This window comes from Rhinolophus sinicus, linkage group LG14 (assembly GCF_036562045.2).
Source record: "Rhinolophus sinicus isolate RSC01 linkage group LG14, ASM3656204v1, whole genome shotgun sequence".
NCBI classification, from domain to species: domain Eukaryota; kingdom Metazoa; phylum Chordata; class Mammalia; order Chiroptera; family Rhinolophidae; genus Rhinolophus; species Rhinolophus sinicus.
Window position 1 is genome coordinate 54,576,351 of NC_133763.1, and position 21,346 is coordinate 54,597,696.

The 21,346-nt window shown below is 61.3% G+C and overlaps 1 protein-coding gene across 4 annotated transcripts; it reads left to right on the top strand.

The window, feature by feature from the left end:
* Positions 1 to 1,503: 1,503 nt before the first annotated feature.
* On the top strand, positions 1,504 to 21,323 carry PEAR1 (platelet endothelial aggregation receptor 1). 4 transcript variants are annotated; one of them, XM_019711185.2, is made up of 24 exons: positions 1,504 to 1,686; positions 7,344 to 7,438; positions 10,800 to 10,968; positions 11,604 to 11,708; positions 11,897 to 11,997; positions 12,733 to 12,825; positions 13,065 to 13,308; positions 14,010 to 14,130; positions 14,334 to 14,470; positions 14,556 to 14,768; positions 15,049 to 15,223; positions 15,307 to 15,427; positions 16,125 to 16,288; positions 16,379 to 16,481; positions 16,610 to 16,756; positions 16,986 to 17,111; positions 17,987 to 18,115; positions 18,233 to 18,361; positions 18,534 to 18,746; positions 18,949 to 19,037; positions 19,145 to 19,280; positions 19,434 to 19,508; positions 19,587 to 19,820; positions 20,135 to 21,323. In XM_019711185.2, the coding sequence occupies exons 3-24, from the start codon at positions 10,868 to 10,870 to the stop codon at positions 20,284 to 20,286; spliced, it is 3,108 nt and encodes a 1,035-aa protein (XP_019566744.2). In that variant the 5' UTR covers positions 1,504 to 1,686; positions 7,344 to 7,438; positions 10,800 to 10,867; the 3' UTR covers positions 20,287 to 21,323. The 4 variants fall into 4 exon arrangements, with proteins under 4 accessions (XP_019566744.2, XP_019566745.2, XP_074174808.1 ...); XM_019711186.2 differs by lacking the exon at positions 7,344 to 7,438; XM_074318707.1 differs by lacking the exons at positions 1,504 to 1,686; positions 7,344 to 7,438 and adding an exon at positions 7,534 to 8,127.
* Positions 21,324 to 21,346: the final 23 nt, after the last annotated feature.

Below are 21,346 nucleotides of genomic sequence, written 5' to 3' on the forward strand. Positions count from 1 at the left end.
CAAACTGGAAACACCCAGTGGCATCAACTGGTGTAAAGACAAATGTGGGTACACGATACAATGGACAGCTATAGAAGCGATGAGCTCTGGAAAAGCCTCATGGCCGAGACAAAGAAGGCAGACACAAATGAGTGCATATTGTATGAGTCACATGTGAAATTCTGGAACAAACAAACCTACAGTAAAGGAGAGCAGATCAGCGACTTCATAGGGGTTGGTTTTGGGGGAGGATGGAGTTGGGGTGCAGCATGATCTGCAAAAGGGCACAGGGAAATATGGGGGGAGAGGGAAATGTTGTGTTTTTTGACTGGGCTGGTGGTTACACAAAAGAACACATTTGCTGAAACTCATCCAGCTAAGCCATCGAACAAAGTGAAATGAGCCAGACACAAAAGGACACAATACTGTATGATTCCACATATGTGAGGGGCCCAGAGTGGGCAAATTCAGAGGGAAAGTAGCATAGCCGTCACCAGGGGCTGGGGGTGGGGGGAGAATGGGGAGTTAGTGTTTAATGGGGACAGAGTTCCAGTTTGGGGTGATGAAAATCTTCTGGACATGGACAGAGGTGATTGATGGTTGTACAATATTAAGGTACTTAGTGCCTCTGAACTGGGCACTTAAAAGTGGTTAAAATGGTAAATTTTGTGTTATGGATATTTTACCTCAATAAATAAAATCTAAACAACCGTCATGGAACAGTACACTTTTAAGTGGGTACATTTTTTTTTTTTTTACCAGATGTCTATTCTACCTCAATAAAGCTGATTTTTAAAAGCCTCCACGGAGGACTGCCCCTGTGTTGGTCTTCCGGCAGCTTTTTCTGTCGCAGGCGGTGGTTTGCAGAGGGACCACAGGCCTGGGTTCAAATTACGCTTCTGCCACTTACTAGTGTCGTAAGACGCGGGACATCCGTGTCACCGTGTAAAGGGAACGAATCTCGGGTTAAGGATTAGAGGAAGCAATACACATAAAGGGCTGGTGATGATGACGGCAAATGTTGTAAAATTGTCTGTCCCCTCCGATCAGACAGACTGATACGGGTGCCCTAAGAAGGGTGGGGACCAGGTTGACGACTTCGGGAGCGAGCACCTGCGCCCAGGTCGGCGGTGCGAGCTGTGCGAGGTGGACGCTGGCCGCCAGGTGGCGCTCGGCGGAGGCGGCTGCCCTTGACCACAGCAGCCCTGGGTGCTTAGGAACCCGGAGCGGGACCAGGCGGTCCCCCCGACGCCTCTCCCAGCCCGGGTGCGGCCGGTCGGCCCCCGGCTTGTCTGGAATGGGGTCACGGTCGTTGGCCGCCCTGGCAAGATGCCATCTCGAGGACCCGCTCCGCAAGCCCACTTTGCAGTCACGAGCTCCTCGCCGTTCTCGTCCCGCTGGGCTCCGGTCCCGGCGGCCGGGAGCCGGCGCCGCTCGGCCTCTACGGTCCCACCCCAGAGCCGGTCCCCGCCCGGGTCCTCTGCATCTCTCCGCCCCCGGCTCCCGGTTTCCTTGTCAAAACTTCCTGCCGCGGCGCGGCCCGAGTCCCACCTCCTTCCTGCCCCCGCCCCTCCGCGCCTCACCGCCCGCCAGCCACAGCCTTAGGCTCCCGCCGCTCCGCAGTCGGGCTGGGGACCCCCGTCCTGTCCTCCGGGCCGCCCTGGCGGTCCCCACCCCAGGCCCACGAAGAGATAGGACCCCAAGCAGGTGAGTGACTGCGCGCCCCCGCCCCAGGGCAGGGCGTGCGCACTCCGAGGTCCCCTCCGGACTGGAGTCCGAGCCTCCTGGGCGAGGAGTGGGGACAGAGACGCGAAGGGGTGGCACAGTGGAGAGGGGCCAGGGGAGCGGGGTTGCCATCCCCAATGAAGCAACAGGTCCACGACGTACAGATGCCCTGCGGTGACTGCGGGAGCCCCGGGCAGCCTCCCCTGCCGCCCGGCCCAGGCTGGAGAGATAAGGGTACCAGGTCCCCTACTTGGCTGAAGGGAGCTGTGAAGAGCACCCACGTGGGAGTCAAGGTGGCGAGTTGGAATCTGGACTTGCTCCTTACTAGCTGTAGGACCTTGGTCAGGAGACTGAAGCTCTGTGCCTGGGTGTCTCACTTCTAGAAGGGAAATAGTAACACACACTGCCTGCGCCTTGGGGTGTTGTAGGCTTAGACCAGCAAAACCATGTCTCCTGCTGCCGACAGTGCCTGGTCAGTGTTCAGCGTCAGTGTGGCCCCTCTCCCTGCCAGGACCGATGTTGGAGGAGGGTGTAGGGAAAGAACCGATGTTTGCAGGTCCCTGGCGCTCAGAGTTCTGCCAGATTTGAGGACTAGGAAGTTGTCTAAAGGCCTCAGGTACCTGCGTCCTCAGCCGCGTGGGCTGGGGGGGTCACCCGAGGTAGTGCTGACATCAAGGCTGGTGTGTGTATGGGGGGGTTGTGTGTGAGGTGGGGGGCAGGTCCAGCTTCAGGAGCCCAGGCCCACAGCCATCCCCCACCCCCCATCTCTAGCTTCCTGGCCTTTTATGAGTGGCCTCTCCCGGGGCTGGGCTGTGACCCCAATCCCCGGGGATGGGAACAGCTTGTGCTGGCCCGAGGTTCCCAGGCTCGGCCAGACCTCGGCTTCAGCCCTCTCTGCTCCTGGCAAGACTGGGCAAGAGGTCGGCTCTGAACCCAGGCCTAAGCTGGGCCTTGGGTTGGGGAGCTGTTCACTGAACCCCACCCCACCCCAGTCCATGATATAGGACCTGTATGTGAGCCAGTGTGTTGGGGCAGCTGTCCTGTCACCTCTCCCCTGCTACTGCCTCTGTCACCCTGAGGTCTCCCAGAATCTAGCTGCCATACTTGCCGCAGCAGTTGGGGCTACCTGCACTGCTGCCTAGGAGCTGGCCGGGTGGCCAGGCTCACCTCTCTGCCTTTCTGTCTTCACTGGGATGTGAAGCCCAAGTTGGCATCTGTTTCCCCACTGTCCCCCATTCCCTATCAGACTTTCCCAGAAGAGGAAACTGGCTCTCCAGGCAGCCCCATCCACCAATCGGAAACCTGGACAGCGATAGAGGTCACTGGGCTGCTGTCTGCTCCCTGCCCGCCTCCCTCCCCCGCCCCCCACACACACAGTGGCTGGGGAGTGGCTGAGGCCAGGCCTCCAGCCAGCTGCCCCCCGCCTCCTCTTCCAGTGGTCTTGGGAAAGTGGGTTCCTGGGGTGCCTCAGGGCCCTGGGGCCCATCTTGACTTGAGGAGGGTGTTGGCTGCACTCCTGGCAGATGGTCTTTGGGGAGAAGCCAGCGGGAGGAGGAAGAGAAGGCAGGGGACAAGAGACAGACAGAAGAGATACAGAGAGACAGAGACCTAGAAACTCCTGGAAAACAACAAGGCCTGGAGGGAAAAAAGGCCGACTTAGAAAAACAGAGCAGAGACCCAGAGGAAGAACAGGAAGGGGGGGGCACACAGAAGGAAAGACGGACAGTCAGAAGACGGAAAGAAAGCACAGGGAGAGGAGGACCTACAAGGGCGCGCAGGCTTTGGAGCTCCATAAACCTGGTCCAGAGCCCACCCTGAGGCTGGCTGGCTGTGTGACCTGGGGCAGATGCCTTAACCTCCCTGGAGAATTTCTTCATCTATAAAATGGGAGGCATAATAGCAGCTACTTTCTAGGATTGCTGAGAGAATGAAAAGAAAGGATCTACCCACAGTGTACACTGAAAAAGGGGTGGTGACTGGTATTCCAATGCCCACCTGTGGCAGGATGGAGGTCTCCAGAGAGAAACAGCACGGGGTTGGGGGGGCGGCCCCTCCTGGGGCCTCTCCTGCCTCACCTCCCACTGTACCCCCAAAACAGTGGCGTCGGAGCCCATCCCTGTGTTTAGGAGGAGGTGTGGTGGACAGTGAGATGCACAGATGAACTGGACAGCCCTGAGTATTTCCCGCCAGGGTCAGAGGCTAGGTCTGCAGCCGCCTTCGCTCTGTAACCAACCACGGAAGTTCTTTCTTTCTTTTTTTTTTTTCTAATGGAATTTTATTTTCTTAGATTAATGGCCAGACTCTTTTTTTTTTCTTCTTTTAAGATTTTATTGGGGAAGGGGAACAGGACTTTATTGGGGAACAGTGTGTACTTCCAGGACTTTTTTCCAAGTCAAGTTGTTGTCCTTTCAATCTTAATTGTGGAGGGTGCTGTTCAGCTTCAAGTTGTTGTCCTTTCAGTCTTAGTTGTGGAGGGCGCAGCTCAGCTCCAGGTCCAGTTGCCATTGCTAGTTGCAGGGGGAGCAGCCCACCATCCCCTGTGGGAGTCGAACCGACAACCTTGTGGTTGAGAGGACACGCTCCAACCAACTGGGCCATCCGGGAGCTCAGCTGCAGCTCAGCTCAAGGTGCCGCGTTCAATCTTAGATGCAGGGGGCGGAGCCTACCATCCCTTGCGGGACTAGAGCAATTGAACTGGCAACCTTGTGGTTGAGAGCCCACTGGCCCATGTGGGAATCGAACCGGCAGCCTTCCGGCAGCCTTCGGAGTTAGGGCATGGAGCTCGAACCGCCTGAGCCACCGGGCTGCCCCGGAAGTTCTTTCTGAACCCTACCTTCCATCCTCTCACCAACGTTGTGTTGTAGGGGCCCTGGAAGGAAGGCCCGTTCTGCTGTGGGGTGAGGGGGGGAGCCACAGCCCCCTGACATTACTCTTTCCCGTTCCCCACAGAGTGAGGGCCAGGCCTGCTGGGGTAAGGTGGGATCTCAGGGTCTGTCATGCGACTGCTCCGTGTGCCTGTGCTGCTGGGGTGCTGGGGACAGTGGGGGAGGAGGGAGGCAGAGAAGTGCCCTGACCCCACAGTTCCAGTCCAGTGAGGAAGCTGGACCTTAACAAAAACATAATGGCTACGGATGGGATGGGACATGGGGGGGGGGGGGCAGCGGACCCGCTAATGGAGGCTCGGAGAGGAGTAAGAATGGGGGGTCCTAGCCCAGTGGGGTACCACACTCACAAGCCGGCAATCACAGGTGGGGTCCCATCACCGATCAGTCCATCAGACTTGCGGTGTTCCAGGGGCTGTGAGCTTCTGGGTTAGTCCCACCTGCCCCCAGAGGGGGACCCTGGCACCAAGCCTTGGGCTGGGGTCTCCGGAAGTGTGGGTCCGTGTCTAGTTTGGAGCTGGCCTCAGCACACGCAGAACTGCGGAGAACAGCTCTGGTCTCCTTTGGGCTGGGGGCCTGGGGGTCCGTGGTGGAGGGCAGGGAGGAGTGGGTGAGGCCTGGCGTCACTGACGGAGCTTTCTGGAAGAGGCTGCTGGCCGGGAAGCTTGAGTAGGACCTGGGCATCCCAGGGGTGGCCCGGGCAGGGGGGCTGTGTGGTGAAACGCCGGGGGGGGGGGCAGCGGCTGTTCAGTGTGATGGGAGCGCAGCAACAGAGGCCATGAGGCTGGACACTGGTGGGGCTGGCCCCTGGGCACCCTCTCCTGTGGTGTGGGGAGCCACAGGGGCCTTAGGGAGGGGTGGTGACCAGAGCAGGGCTGGGCTTTCTGGGGGTGTCAGGGGGCAGTGATGACACCTATCGGTGGTGGGCACAGGGGGGCTTTACCCTGGGAAGAGCTGCTCCCTGCCTGTGTCACCCCAGGGGTCACCCTCCACCCACTGCTTTGAAGCAGGTTTTGGTCCTGTTGCCTCTGACAACCAGTCAGCCCTTGGGAGAGTCATTTTACCTGAGGCCTGTGGTGTCCCTGTGAAGTGACAGCCACTGGCACCTGTGGGCAGCGGCGAGGGCGGGTGGCACTGGCACTGCCCTGGGGCAGGTGTTCAGTGAATCAGAGTCTGCAGTTCCCGTTTCCTGAGCAGTAAACAGGTCTCAGGGACAGACGACCCTCTGGCTTCTGTTTCCTGAGCCGCGGAGAGCACAGGCCGGCCCCTGCCCCTGCCCCCTTCCCGCCGGCCTCTGGCACGAAAGCACGCAGGCTTCCTGTCCCTCCATCCGGTGTAGGAGGGGCTGTGCACTCGCGTGTGTGCGCCTGTACACACGTGCACACGCCTGTACACACGTGTGCATGCCTGTACACACGTGCACTGAGTGACCTGTGGAGCAGAGCTGAGTCAGAGCGTGTCCCCCGACGCCGGGTCGCGGACACAGGGTGACTTCCGACTGGGGTCTCACTGCTGAGTGGGGAGGACTAAGTGACCCTGTCTCCATGGCAAAGGCAAGTTAGGAAAGGGCGCAGAGCAACAGAGAGACAGGGAGACTGACACCCAGGAGCGGTACCAGGCCATGGCCACCTTGGCACCAAGCGGGCACAGGGCTGAGTGAGCGGACGACGTGGCTGCAGTCCTGCGTCCACTCATTGGAAGGCGGCCCCTAGTGCAGTGAGCGGACTGCGCTGTGTGTGGCAGCCTTGACAGAGGAAAGGAAGGGGACAGGCAGGCAGACAGAGACCGAGAGACTGGTGCAGGGAGACAATGGCAGAAAGCAGAGCATTGCTGAAGAACAAGGTAGAAGGCGGAAAGCAAGAGGCTGAGAGCCTGGAACTGGGGGCGTCTGTGTGTGCGGCAGCGCACGTGCACTGAGCAGCCTCTGGCCTGAGGCTCTGTCCAGGCTGGTCACTGAACCATGGGAGATGTGGGGGTCACGCTCCCACTTTAGAGATGAGGACATGCAGGCTCCCAGGGCTCAACTGCTGTGCCTGGGGTCACACAGCTTGTGACAGCTTGTAAGGACTAGAACCTTTGGACTCCTAGATGGGAAGGGGGAGACAGAGAGAGACAGGGGGATAAAGAGGGAGGGAGAGAGGGAGGGAGAGCGGGAGAGAGGGGCCAGCGGAACCGAACAGGCAGAACCCACAGAATCCAGGCGACCTGCCCATCAACCGCCTTGGCTTGAAGCAGTACCTGGCGGGCAGCCCACCCTTCTGGGGGATCAGGTTCTTGGGGAGCCTGGCCCCTCCCACTCCCACTTCCTTTCTCTCTGTCAGCATCTACGGCCCCATTCCTATTCCTGGACTGCCCTGGGGGTTCTTCAGAAAAAATAAGAAACAGCTTTTCCTGGAATCAATACCCGAAGGGTCTGACAGTGCCAAGGGTGTGGGGATGGGTGCTGGAGCAGCTTCCCCCCACACCAAGTGAGCATGTCCCTGGGCTCTAAGTGCTTATCTGCACTGGCTCAGTGATCGTTGGCATGACAACCCTATGAAGGGACGTCCTCTTATCCTCCCCATGTTATAGATGAGGAGACTGAGAGTTGGCATTCACATCCAGGCTTGAGTGGGCTGCAAGGGGGCACAGGCTCGGAGGACGAAGGACGCTTGGCTGCACCACCTGCCAGAGAAGAGAAGCTGGGAGGGCCGGTGGGGAAGTCCCTCTTGCTGTCTCACTTCCATCAGTCCCACTCTTGCTGTCTGTCTTCTGTAGAAGTGGATCATTTCCCGTCCACTAGGAGCTCTACCCCTCCCAGAGACCCCAGACTCATTCCTCATCCTCCTCTGAGGAGCTGCAGCCCACTGAAGGTAGGGTGCTCCCCACGAGAGAGGAGCAGGGCAGGGTGAGCTGGGTTGGGCTCAGTGTAGGCTTGGAAGCGGAGAGGGCAGGGATGCTGGGGGCTGTGCAGGCGGACTGGGGGCTGGGGGCCTGGCCGGGAGCCCAGCTGCTTTGCATCTCGAGGTGGAGGAGAAAGAAGTGTCAGCTCATTCTTGACTGTAAACACATCCCAGTTCCCACGCCTCTGATCGCTGCCTCTGATTGCTTCTTGCAGCAGCCCTCACCCCTACCCCCTTCTCCTGACCGGCCCCCTGCCAGGCTCCCCCTCCCCATAACAGGCTATTAAAAAGAGATGCAAAGCCCCTGGGATTCCCATCTGGGCTCCAAAAAGACTGAGAGACTTCTGCCAGCATTATGGGGCCCAGCTCCATACTACTAGCTGTGTGGCTTATGGCAAGTGACTTGCCTTCTCTGTGCCCATTTCCTTGTCTGTAAAATGAATACCAATAGCTACCACATGGACTGCTGTGAGATTTAAATGAGATGCTCCATGTAAATCGCTCAGCACCCTGCCTTACTGAACACAGCAGAGGACATGCTGGGGTTGGGGAGGCATCTGTGTCCCCCAACCCTGAGATACTGGAGGAAGGGGACTGAGGGGCGTGGGCATCTGTGTGGGAAGAAGGAGCCTGCAGTGAAGAGACTGGCATACATCTCAGTGAGTGAACTGAAGGCCCTGGGCCGGATGGGGAGCTAGCAGTTGTCTGATTTAACCCCCTTGAGGGGCACAAGCAATGCATGGGCCCAGTGCTGTGGGGCTGGAGGGGGCTGGGAGAGAATGGACCAGGCCCAGGGCCCGAGCCCCTCGGGAACACAGGTTCCATGGGAACAAGCCTGGGAGGCCAGGCTGGCGCTCTGGGCTGTTGGGGGTGGTGGTGGCTGCACTCTCTCCTCAGGGGCTGAAGCCGCTCAGGCCAAGCCCTTCCCTCCCTGCCCAGCTCCCCACCCATCTCCCCTCCCTGCTGACCACCCACTGGTCTCCCCCGGGGGGGGGGGGGGGCCCCACCAGCTGCCTCTTCCTCCTCACTGCAGCCCTCCCTAGGGCCTTTTGGGAAAGGGTCTCCCCCCTCCAGGCAGCTGCCCTCTGGCTGCTGGAGTCGCCCCTGCCCACCTCCATCCCCGTCCTCTCAAAGCCCCAGAAGTGGGTTGGGAGGAGGTGATGGGGGCTGATGTGAATGGAGGGAGGACTTTCTGTGGGCCCCCCTCCTGTGGCTCAATGTACCTGCGGCAGCTTTTGTCCCCTCACTGTAGCCTCGAGCTGCTCTGGGGACAGATCCAGGCCAGGGGACGCCTGGGGTCCTGGTGTGTCTGGAGATCACCCTGGATCCAGACAGACTGAACTCCAATCTTAGGACAAGGGCCCCAGGCCACGGCCACAGCCCGCCCCCCGCTGGGGACTGAGGGCTCAGGGTCCTGGGCGTGGCCTGGGGGGGGAGTCAGCTGGGGGCACACAGGAGGTGGGCGCTGGGCCTGGCAAGGTGGCCAGAGCCGGGCAGGAGCAGAGGGAGTCATTTGGGGACGTTGGGAGAAGGGGCCAGCTGCTTGGGAGGCTAGGGACATGTGTGGGGGAGGCTGTGGGGCGTGCACTGGGATAGTCGGTGGGATCTGGATACTCCCACCTGTGGCCTGGTCCCTGAGGATGGGCTGCGTTCGCCCTCCCCCACTCAGAGGGAGCCACAGGAAAGAGGCTTCTGGCCCCGACCCCTCACATCCCACCTTCGGAGGTGAGGGCAGTGGGAGGGCAGAGCCGTCCACTCCCTGCCCCCACATACACACTTTCCAGCCAGCCTCCATTTCCTGAGCACCCGACACTCTCTGCCCCCCAGGCCCTGGGGCCCTGGCTCACCGAGTTTCTCAGGCCTGCTGAGTTACTTGCAGTGAGTTAGGTGGGGCTGAGGTGGCAATCTGCCCCCAGGGACCTGTGATGGGGGCAAGTGGCTCGAGGGGCCCCTGCTGCTCTGCGTGCCTGGAGGACACTGGGAGGAGAGGAGGGGGGGGACACCTGGGAGGAGAGGTGGGAGGGCTGCATACAGCACACACCACACACCTGAGCGGCTGGGGCTGGAGGGTGATTGTGACTGGGGGAGTCAGAGACCAGGGCTCTGGCTCCACGACCCGGAGCGAAGGGGCCTGACTGCAGCTGAGAACTTGGCCGGCGGCTGTGGGGACCCTGGGAGCGTGTGGGCGGGGGTATGGGGTGGGACCAGGCATCAGGCATTCCAGAGATACTCAGGGGTAAGAGGCCTGCGACCCGACCTTTCTGCTGGGGAAAATCATAAGCAGATGTGGGTGCCTGGGGAGGCGGAGAGTGAGCTTTAGGAATACTGAGCGAAATCTGAAACCGGCAGTGGGGGCGGCCGCTCAGGAGCTGGGCCTCCCTGACCTGCAGGGGAAGATGCAGCTGAGGTATTGACCCTCTTCCCACCCAGTGGGCAAGGCCAGGGGTGGGGGAGGTGGCCAGGGGCCCATCTGCAGATGGTTGATGGGTGGCCAGAGGGAGGAGGGTGCTTCTCCTTTCGTCTGAGGCCAGGCTGGCACCTCCTGGGAGATAGCACCTGGGGTCAGGTGCAGTGGTGTGCTGGCAAATATTTAACAGCTAACTCTGGTGTGGTGGTGGTGGGGGAGAGCTGGCCCATTTCCATGGTGTAAATAATCTCATGCCTGATTTACAGCTACCGAGTAACATCCTGGACCAGGAGCTGGGAAGGGACAGCACCATTGGTTCTCGGGGGTCCACCTCAGCGCCCGCTCACCAGTAGTTGGGAGGGGTCTCCTTCAAGGTCACCTGGGCCCAGCCTTACCTACTCCCATCCCACGTGGCAGGAAGCCCACAACCACATCTGCCTGCATACATTCTGTGATGGGGAGCTTACCACCTGTTTTGACTGTTGGCAAGTTCTTCCTCCAGCTGAGCCCCAGTCAGGCCTCCCACAAAACTGCCCCTTGGTGTAAAAATAAAAGTGCCAGGGGTTGCAGCTGGACTGGGGGCTGGGGGTTCAGAGATAAAAGGCACTGGTCCCTGCCTCTGGAGGTCATGGTCAGGGAACAGGGCTAGGACAGCGGTGGGGGGGTGCGTGGGGGGGGCCGTCTGCCAGTGGGGGTTGGGGAGCAGAGAAGGACACAGGTGGCGCTCAGGCAGCCTTTGAAAGGCAAGTGTTCAAGGTGACCGGTGGAGGGAGAGGCTGGCTAGGGCAGGATGCAGCTGAGGAAGACCCAAAGCTGTGCGCTCACCAGGTCAGGTGTGAGACGGGGCAGGCAGGACGGCAGGACACAGGCAGCATGGCCCCAACCACAAGCAGCAGCTGCGGCCCCTCTCCTGCCCCTGCTCAGGTCTCTGCAGACTCGTGGTCCCCTAGGCTTGGGAGCACCCCTCACCAGCCCTGGCGCAGGCCTCTGCAATGTCGTCGCCGCTGCCCTCCCTCCTCCTCCTGGCCCTGAACCTGAGGCTGGCAGGAGCCCTGGATGCCAATGACCCCAACACCTGCAGCTTCTGGGAAAGGTGAGGGGCCCCTGCTGTGGGGTGAGGGCTCCCCATTGTCTCGCCGGGGCTCCTCTTCCCGGGTCCTTCCCTTGCCGCCCTCCAGCTCTCCAGCCCTCACCTCCCTCCTGTTTCTGCTCCGTGGGCTGCCTGACTCCCTCCCAGCTCTGACCTGCTTTCCATCTCCACCCCAGCTCTGAGCCTATGTCCTTCCTTTATCCCCGTCGTCCCTTGGTCCCTGTGGGAGGCTGGCTGCAGGACAGAGTGCAGGGTGGGAGCCATTTTCTGTGGGGTGAGCAGACGGGCCGGCCTAGGGGGAGCAAAGAACAGGGTTGGGGGATAAGGCTAGCGTGGGATTTGACCAGAAATGCCTCAGCCCAGCCCCACCCACTGGGCTCAGAGTCGTGGAGGACGAGGGGAAAGTGATAGCTCTGGTCCTGTAGGGTGAGAAGGGGGTGTCCCGCGAATACCCCAGTGCTGGGAGGACCCCTTCAGCTGGGGACAGGATGGAGTCCACCCTAGGCTTGGGGGAGCAAGGCCACATGTTGAGGTGGGGATTGCCCCTGTGGCCAAGCCTCACAGCCCTGCTCCCTGGCACCTGTGCCAGCTGGGGCTTCTCCCTGCGGGCCGGCCCCTGACCTTTCCCTATCTCGCAGCTATACCACCACCACCAAGGAGTCCTACTCCCGCCCCTTCAGCCTGCTCCCCTCGGAGCCCTGCGACCGGCCCTGGGAGAGCCCCCACACCTGCCCGCAGCCCACGTGAGTGCCTGACCCCTCCGTGGGCGGATGGGTAGCCGGCTGGCCCTCCACGCCCGCATTTTCTTTGGGGACCTTCAGTTTAGAGGAGGCCGCTGGGCTCAAGGCCGGGAGTGTGCTCCGCTTCCCCAGCAGAGTACTGGGCGGTGCCGCCAGTGTCAACGACTGAGGGCCCTTCCGGGTCTCCCCAGGGTTGTCTACAGGACTGTGTACCGCCAGGTGGTGAAGACGGACCACCGGAGGCGCCTGCAGTGCTGCCAGGGCTTCTACGAGAGCGGCGGGGCCTGTGTCCGTGAGTCCTGGGTGGGGGGGAGGGGAGGGCGGGGCCTAGCGCATCCTCTTAGCCCCGCGCCTATGGGGGCGGCTACTCCTCTGCCCTTCCCTTCCTTAGGGACACAGCTGCCAATCCCTCCGTCTGTCTGGCTGACCCCGTGTTTGTCCCCTCCCCTCTCTCCATGCCCCTCAGCGGTCCCTGTCTCTCCAGAGCTCTCCCTCTGTCTCTGGGCTGCCTGTGTCTCTGCCACTGTGTGTCTGAGGGCTCCGTGTCTGCGTCCATCTCTGGCGCTTCCTGTCCCTGTCTGTTGCTATCTGTCTCTGACTTGTGGCTGTCCAGTGCCTTCTGCCCCAACACTCTGAAACCCCCAGACTGGGGGGTCTGCTCTGCCCCTGTCCCCTTCCCTCAGCCCTGGCCTGTCACCAGCCCCTGCAGAGACCCCTGCCCAGCCCGACGTGCCCTGGACCCCTTCCCTCTCTCTGGACACAGCCACCGCCTAGTCGCTATCTGAGGAACCCGCTCCCCATTTTCCCGAAGTGCTATGAGAACGTCACAGAAAGGGGCTGGAGAGCCGGCCCTGGGGTCTGGTCCAGCTCTGGTCTGAGTCGCTGCTCTGTCTTTCTGCATGTTAGCGGCAGCGTTGCTGGTGGAGAACGCCAGGTTCCTGGTGTGGGAGGGAGGAAGATGGGCTCAGAGGATGAAGGTGGGTCCGGGTGGAGGTGCAGGTGTCTTCTCACCCCCTCTCCACCCCAGCACTTTGCGCCCAGGACTGTGTCCATGGCCGCTGTGTGGCGCCCGATCAGTGCCAGTGTGTGCAAGCCTGGCGAGGCGACGACTGCTCCAGTGGTGAGTGGCTGGTGAAGACGGCAGTGCCCTCAGTACACCCTCCTACCAGGGAACAGGTGCTTCAGGCCCCAGGGCATCACCCACCATTGCAGCCAGCTGCTTTTCCCGGGATGTGGTGTGGGCTTTGGGCCAAAGCAGGCATAGGCCTCTGTGTGGGGCTGGGAGACAGAGAGGAATTGCCTGGAAGCTGGGGAGGGGTGAGGCCCCTGGTGACCCCTTCCAACCTCCTCCCCTTACAGCGTGCACCCCAGGAGTGTGGGGGCCACAGTGTGACAAGCCCTGCAGCTGTGGCAACAACAGCTCCTGTGACCCCAAGAGTGGGGCATGTTCCTGCCCGTCTGGCCTGCAGCCCCCACACTGCCTTCAGCCCTGCTCCCCTGGCCGCTATGGCCCTGCCTGCCAGTTCAGCTGCCACTGCCATGGGGCACCCTGTGACCCCCAGACTGGAGCCTGCTTCTGCCCCCCAGACAGAACTGGGCCCAGGTACGTAATGGGGGACATGCACACTCATGGGTCACAGACACAGCACCACACAGGCATACACGAGCATGTGAGGGAACTCAGACAAGGCCCCAAACATGGGGATGGGTTTGAGAGGCCACCGTCCTAGTCCCGGCTCTGCCACTGGCTGGCTGGCTGACCCTGAGCAAATCGTTGACTCTGGGAGCTTGTTTCCTGTGTGTGCACTGGGGACAGTGTTGCCCACCTGGGAGGGTGGCTGTGTAGACAACACGAGAGAGCATGTGTGTGAAAGCACATTGTGGAGTGGGGCAGAGACAGGGACCCAGAGAACACTGTACTTGTTTCCAGATGAGGCAGGGAACAGGGAGAGCTGGGGAATCACAGCAGGGAGGAAGTGCTCGTTGGTGGGGACCAAAAATGCAGCTGCATGAGGAGCTTCGGGATTGGGACCCCCTGCAGGCAGAGGTGTCCCCCGGAAGTAGCCGCATGAGCAAAGGTGGAGGGGCACACGGGGCTGTCCACCCCACCCGACCTGGTGGAGCTATGTGTCCCTGCCATTTCCGGTCCTGGAAACCTTTGCCTTCTGACGCCTGCAGTCCCCAACAGGGAGGGGTGAGGTGGACTCAAAGCGCCGTGAGGCCAGGCTTTCCCCCTGGGAGGGCCTGTGTGTGGTAGGCAGAAAGGGCTTATTCACACATCGACCTCACCTGCTCTGCGGGCAGCTGTGAGGTGTCCTGTCTCCAGGACACTGCTGGCACCGTCTGCCCCAGCACTTCTCCTTGCCACAATGGAGGTGTCTTCCAGGCCTACCACGGCTCCTGCAGCTGCCCACCTGGCTGGATGGTATGAAGGGTGGGGCCTGTGGGGATGGGGTGAGAGTCTGGGGACAATTCTGTGGGTGGTTCTCAACAGGGCTCCCAGGAGGGGGTGGGCTCTCTGGGCCCTGGAGAGGTTTAAGGGCTCTGGGTCTGGGAGAACCAAAAGGGTCCTGTGGCCTCCGGGAGGGGGCCAGGCACCTGGGGCTCTGTCGCCCTCTCACCCCACAGGGCACCATCTGCTCCCTGCCCTGTCTGGAGGGCTTCCATGGACCCAACTGCTCCCAGGAATGTCACTGTCACAACGGTGGCCTCTGCGATCGATTCACTGGGCAGTGTCGCTGTGCTCCAGGCTACACCGGGGATCGGTGAGTGGCACTGGCAAGGGTGGGAGCCGCGGGGTGCGGGCCAGGAGGGGTGGGAGTGGCCAGGCTCACTCAGCGAGGCGCCCAGGTGCCGTGAGGAGTGCCCCGTGGGCCACTTCGGGCAGGATTGTGCTGAGACGTGCGACTGCACCCCCGGCGCCCGCTGCTTCCCAGCCAACGGAGCGTGTCTGTGCGAACACGGCTTCAGCGGGGACCGCTGCTCCGAGCGCCTCTGCCCCGACGGCCTCTATGGCCTCAGCTGCCAGATGCCGTGCACCTGCGACCCGGAGCACAGCCTCAGGTGGGCTGTGGGACACTGGTCAAGGGCTCGGGAGGCCGTGGGAGACGCATTCTGTGCTGGAGCCCCTGGGAGTCACGAAAAGCGGCAGGGGCATATCCAGGGGCAGGACAGATGTCACTGAAGAGAAAAGAGAGGGGCCTCGGGGATGGGGAAGGGGGCGTTCTCGGAACAGCACCGAGACTCCTTTTTTGCCCCTCACTCAGCAACGGGCTGTCCCCTGCAGAGGGGTGTGGAGGTCGGCCCATGGCCCCAGCTCAAAGCAGCCCGCTTCCGCCCACAGCTGCCACCCTATGAATGGGGAGTGCTCGTGCCAGCCGGGCTGGGCCGGCCTCCACTGCAACGAGAGCTGCCCGCACGACACGCACGGGCCGGGCTGCCAGGAGCACTGCCTCTGCCTGCACGGCGGCCTCTGCCAGCCCGACAGCGGCCTCTGCCGGTGCGCGCCCGGCTACACGGTGAGGCGCGCCCGGCGACCAGGACCCGGGTGGGGGGCAGGCGGAAGAGCCGGCCCCCTTACTAGTCTTCCCACCGCCTTCAGGGCCCTCACTGCGCTAGCCTCTGCCCGCCTGACACTTACGGAGTCAACTGCTCCGCGCACTGCTCCTGCGAGAATGCCATCGCCTGCTCGCCCATCGACGGCTCTTGCGTGTGCAAGGAAGGTAATGGGGCGGGTCCCAGGGAGGAGCGATTTGGGGGCGGGGCCACAGAAGAAGAGTGGAGCCAAGGGCAAGGGGCAGGCTGCAGGGTAGGGGCGGGGCCACTGAGCAGCAGCTGGTCGGTGGGAAAGTAGCCAGGCTACTTCCTTCCTGGAATCTCCACTTGGCTTTTTCTTCAACTGCAAAATTCCCACTCGTCCTTAAAGGCCCAGGCCAGAAAGCCTCTCCTGGGAGAACACTGCTCACCCTCAGTCATACAGAACCAGGCAATGGCAGCGCCAGGCAGGCCAGGGCCTCCGAGTCTACCAGGGCTGGTGCCATGGCGATCTTTGGGCTAGACTCTGACACAGACGTATTTCGTTTGGTCAGCTGTGTTATGTTGAACAAACCCAGTCTCCAGTCCCCACTCTTTCCTATTGTCTTACACAGGATCCGATAACTCATTTAGTTACTTGTGGGGTTTGCTGCCAGCCCCCTTCATTTGCAGAAGAGCCGAGCAAGACCCAGAAGGGGGTGGTGCCTGGCTGGCAGCCACGGAGCCTTCTGCTCCAGTGTATATGCGTGTCTCTTGCATTGGGCCAGGAGCACCCCCACTCCGCCCCAGCTCATAGCACACAGCCTGGCACAGCCAGCGCCCAGTGTGTGCTTGCTCGGGAGGGGAGCTGGGTCCCCAGGCCTACCTGCAAGGCTCCTCTTCCAGGTTGGCAGCGTGGTAACTGCTCTGTGCCCTGCCCACCTGGAACCTGGGGCTTCGGTTGCAATGCCAGCTGCCAGTGTGCCCACGGGGCAGCCTGCAGCCCCCAAACTGGAGCCTGTACCTGCACGCCTGGGTGGCATGGGGCCCGCTGCCAGCTCCCCTGCCTGGTAAGTGTCCAACAGCCTGCTGCCTGGGGGAAGGGAGGCATAGCGCCCTCCCTCCCCCCTGACTGCCCTGCCCTCCATGCTCTCTCCAAGAAGGGACAGTTTGGAGAAGGCTGTGCCAGTCGCTGTGACTGTGAGCACTCTGATGGCTGTGACCCTGTTCATGGACTCTGCCAGTGCCAGGCTGGCTGGACGGGTGAGCACGCTGGGCATCCAGGCCCCAGGCCCCCTCTGGCGTTGGGGGTGCATCTCACAGGAAATGGGTCCAGAAGAACCCCTATGGAGGGGGGCTGGGCCAGGTCACCTTATCCCTCTCTCCCACAGGTACCCGTTGCCACCTGCCCTGCCCTGAGGGCTTCTGGGGAGCCAACTGTAGCAACACCTGCACCTGCAAGAATGGGGGCACCTGCATCCCTGAGACCGGCAACTGCGTGTGTGCACCGGGGTTCCGAGGCCCTTCCTGCCAGAGACGTGAGGCCCCTCCCCGCCCTCCCTCCAGAGACGCGAGGCCTCTCCGCCTGCCAGCCTTGCTGGCAGTGCATTGTCAGATGCCCCAATCCCCACTCTACCCAGCTTGGTCTCTTCCGCTGATTCCAATGTGCCCCCAGTTACCCCAGTGGGAAGGAGGGAGGACCATCATGCGATCAAGGGCTGGTTGAGGGTTGGCCCCGCCCCCAGTCACCAGCAGCCTCTCCTGCAGCCTGTCAGCCTGGCCGCTATGGCAAACGCTGTGTGCCCTGCAAGTGTGCGAACCACTCCTCCTGCCACCCCTCGGACGGGACCTGCTACTGCCTGGCTGGCTGGACTGGCCGCGACTGTTCCCAGCGTACGTGCGTGGTTGCCTAGCGGTAGCTTGTGTGTCAGCGCGTGTGCACGCCCAGACTCGGGGGCTGAGGACGGAGGCCTGTGTTCCCCTGCCCCTGGGTGTAAAGCCTCTGGACCTGCCTTCATTCATTCAGTCATATAAACAACATAGACAAATACTGGGTGTCCCGTGCAGGCTGGCCGCTGAGAAAGCAGCACGAACAGACCAGGAAAACCAACCCGGCCCTCGTCTGCGGGAGGCCTGGGGGCGGGGCCACGAGCTCAGTTTTGAACGTGTTCTTTTTTTCCTTTTGCACTTTTCAATTTATTTACTTATACATGGTTTCTTTCCCACATAAATACATGAAGGACATCATAGAAAAGAGTAGTCAAAAAACACCAATGAAATACATTTTGAAAAGGTGGTGAGAAGCTCTTCCTGTGGAAAAGCCTGCATGTAAGCTCACGGCAGGCGGCGGACAGGAAAGGCATCTCAGTGGAGTTTTTCCATAGAATTCAGGAGCAACTACTGTTAGGTTATTTGCTAATGTCAGATATGCAGAATTATGCCTTAAATAGTGTGGACGTTTACTTCTGTCGTATTTAAAGAAAGCAGCCCAGATGTACGCAGTGTGGGGCCATCTGGGAAACTCCTGTGTTGCTCTGAATGGCTATTAGCCAGCCAAGTGCAGACACTGAGTGGGCAACTGGGCGTGCGCGTGTGCAGGTCAGCGTTTGTGAGTGTCCAGTGTAGATACTGTTCAAGGCCTTCGTGTCCCTGGGGAGACCAAGGCTCCAAAGCTGAGGGGACGATTTCAGTGACGCTGGGGGCTGAGGATGCGGGGGTGGGGGGAACGGCTGGGCTGGACTGCCAGACAGGTACCTTTTCTCCTGCAGCATGCCCTCCTGGACACTGGGGAGCCAACTGCGCCCAGCCCTGCCAGTGTCACCATGGTGGGACCTGCCACCCCCAGGATGGAAGCTGTTTTTGCCCCCCAGGCTGGACTGGACACCTCTGCTTGGAAGGTACCACAGAAGGAAGAAGTGCTCCATGCCTGTCCCCAAGTCAGCCCTCACCCAAGAAGGAGACTGCAGTGTCCTGCCAACCTCTGACGCACGCCTGCCTCCCTGGCTCTCTCCCAGGCTGCTCTCCAGGGATGTTCGGTGCCAACTGCTCCCAACCGTGCCAGTGTGGTTTTGGAGAGAAGTGCCACCCGGAAACTGGGGCCTGCGTGTGTCCCCCAGGGCACAGTGGTGCCCCCTGCAGGATTGGTGAGCTTTCTAGGCCCCCATGGTCCCGAGGGAACCAGGACACCGCGAGCACCTACCTGCCCGGGTCTCTGCCAGGATCTGGACCCCTACTCTATGGGTCTCGTGCATGCATGAGCCCCACGGTCACCAGCAGAGCCAAGACGCTGTCCTGAGTGACCCCCCCCCCAACTAGGAAGCCAGGAACCCTTCACCATGATGCCCAGCCCTCCAGTAGCCTATAATTCGCTGGGAGCCGTCATCAGCATCGCTGTGCTGGGGTCGCTGCTGGTGGCCCTGGTGGCGCTGGTCATTGGCTACCGCCACTGGCAAAGGGGCAAGGAGCGCCAGCACCTGGCAGTGGCCTACAGCAGCGGGCGACTGGACAGCTCTGAGTACGTCATGCCAGGTGAGCTGGCCTGCGGGCGGGGGCACATAGGAGTGTGGGGGACACACAGCAGGGCTCCTACATCCCTCCCTGGGCCCAGGAGAGGGGAAGTGGGGCGCTGGAGGGAGAAGGGGGCTCAGGGCCGACCCCCGATCTCCTGGGACAGAATGCCCAGGCCTGGCTCTGACCAGGCAGCCCCCCATGCCTGAGTTTGTCTTTGCAGATGTCCCCGCCAGCTACAGTCACTACTACTCCAACCCCAGCTACCACACCCTGTCCCAGTGCTCCCCGAGCCCCCCGCCTCCTAACAAGGTCAGTGCTGGGGGACGCGTGCGCTGCGGACGGACGGGTGTCCACCTGCTTCTCTGGAGAGCCCCTGCTTGCATGTTTCTCTCCCTGTCCTTCCTGTCCCCCCTCAGGTTCCAAGTGGTCAGCTGTTTGCCAGCCTCCAGGCACCTGAGCGGCCAGGGGGGGTCCATGGGCATGATAACCACGCCACCCTGCCTGCCGACTGGAAGCGCCGCCGGGAGCCGCCTCCAGGGCCTCCGGACAGGGGTAGGAGCCTGAAGGTCAAGGCCTCCTGGCAGCCCAGCACCCGCCCCGTCTCAGTGTGTGTCTGTGGACCGTGTTCTGAGCCTCAGTGCTGGGGGAGGCTGGAGCCGGGGGAGGGGCCAGGGGTCTGATGCTGCGTGGTGTCCTGCTCCTCAGGTGGCAGCCGCCTGGACCGAAGCTACAGCTGTAGCTATAGGAACAGCAGTGGCCCGGGCCCCTTCTGTAGTAAAGGTGTGTGCAGGGGAGGGGGGCTGCCTGGGGCAAATGGGCCAGGGCTGGCCTGAGCCTGACTGCTTTCCCTCTCCTCAGGGCCCATCTCTGAAGAGGGGCTGGGGGCCAGTGTGGCTTCCCTGAGCAGTGAGAACCCCTACGCCACCATCCGGGACCTGCCCAGCCTGCTGGGGGGCCCCCGGGAGAGCAGCTATATGGAGATGAAAGGCCCTCCGTCAGGGTCTGCCCCCAGGCAGCCCCCTCAGCTCAGGGACAGCCAGAGGCTGCAACGGGACAGTGGCACCTATGAGCAGCCCAGCCCTCTGACCCATGGTGAGCCCTCCACTGGGGCAGGGGCCGGAGAGAACTGGGACAGGGAGGTAGGGAGGGGAAGGGACAGGGAGAGCATTGGAGGCAGCATGATGTGGCAGCAAGAACTTTCTGATACCCAGAAAAGTGGGGACAAGGCGGGTAACAAAGTGTCCTCCTGTCCTATGAGGAGGGCAGGTCTGGGTGGCCTTGTCCACGGGCAGCTGGGATGCTGCACAAACTGGCCTACAGCCAGGCACCAGCCCTCTGTCTGGGGGCAGAAGAGCCAGGGAGGTGAGGAGCCACCTGCCCCTGTCCTGTCCCCTTTCTGTCTCCAGACCGAGACTCCGTGGGCTCCCTGCCGCCCCTGCCTCTGGGCCTGCCACCTGGCCACTACGACTCCCCCAAGAATAGCCACATCCCCGGACACTATGACCTGCCCCCTGTGCGGCATCCCACGTTACCCCCACTTCGGCACCAGGACCGTTGAGGAGCCAGATGGTGTGCAGAGGCCAGCCCACCTGTTCTTGCTGCCCAAGGCTGGGGATAGCGCCGGCTGTGCCCTGCCAGGAGAGGGAGAGAACCGGCAGGCCGAGAACATGGACACGTCTAACAGACGAAGAGAATGGAGACATGGGAGCCAGGCTCCCGGTTCCACGTTGGGACACTGGCTGGCAGGAGGCCTGCATTCCCTTTCCTCAGCCCACCGCACCCCAAGGCCCCCAGGGCCTGTGTACATATCCTGGTGGGTGGGGTGTTGCCGGATGAGTCCGATTTCAGACTGATGTCTAAAGTGTATATTGGGTACCTTTCCTATGCACTCCCAGGCTGGGCTCTGTGTGCGTGTGTGTGTGTGTGTGTGTGTGCGTGAGCATGAGCATGTGTGGTTTCAGTGGGGTCCAGGCACAGGCCCTGCCCTTCGGCCCTCACCAGTTAGTAGAGAGGCAGCCTAAACTCCATTAACTAGTACTAGTCTCCTAACTGGCCCCCTGCATTCACTTGGTACCCGCTCCAGCCCAGCTGGCTAATGTCATCCCTGCCTGAAAACCTGCATGGGTGCCCCACTGCTCCTGGGCCAGACTCAGAACTGTCCAAGTTCCTAGAAAAGCCTCTGCTGGCCTGGCTGTCTCTCAGCCTCACTGGGACTGCTTGCTGTCCCTCTGCCCCAGTCATACTGGCCTCTCAGCCCTCCTCGCAGAGAAGCCTTCCTGCCACTGCGACTGCACAGCTGGAATCCTCTTCCTCCTCCTCACTCGCTAACTCCCGCTGGTGCCTCACATCCCGTCCTCTGGGAGGTGCGTCTCTCTCCTGGCACTGATCACAGCTGCCTTCATTCCGCAGATACCTGCAGGCCTGCAGGGTGCCAGATACCCTGCAATGTGTCGTTTATTTATGTGCTTCTTTGATTAATCTTTGCTTCCCCCACCGGACTGTAAGTTCCCTGCAAGCAGGGGTCCTCTGTTCATGCTCCACATTGGTTCCCTTTGGCACAGAGTAGACACTCAATAAACGTCCCCAAAAGGCTGAGTGGCTGAGTGAATTAAAAGTAG

Bases quoted from the DNA above. Each gene is read 5' to 3' on its own strand.
- PEAR1 (XM_019711185.2), top strand. From the start codon at position 10,868: ATGTCGTCGCCGCTGCCCTCCCTCCTCCTCCTGGCCCTGAACCTGAGG. The intron at 14,131-14,333 runs GTATGAAGGGTG...CTCACCCCACAG, and splicing joins GCTGCCCACCTGGCTGGATG to GGCACCATCTGCTCCCTGCC. The intron at 19,509-19,586 runs GTGTGTGCAGGG...CCCTCTCCTCAG, and splicing joins GGGCCCCTTCTGTAGTAAAG to GGCCCATCTCTGAAGAGGGG.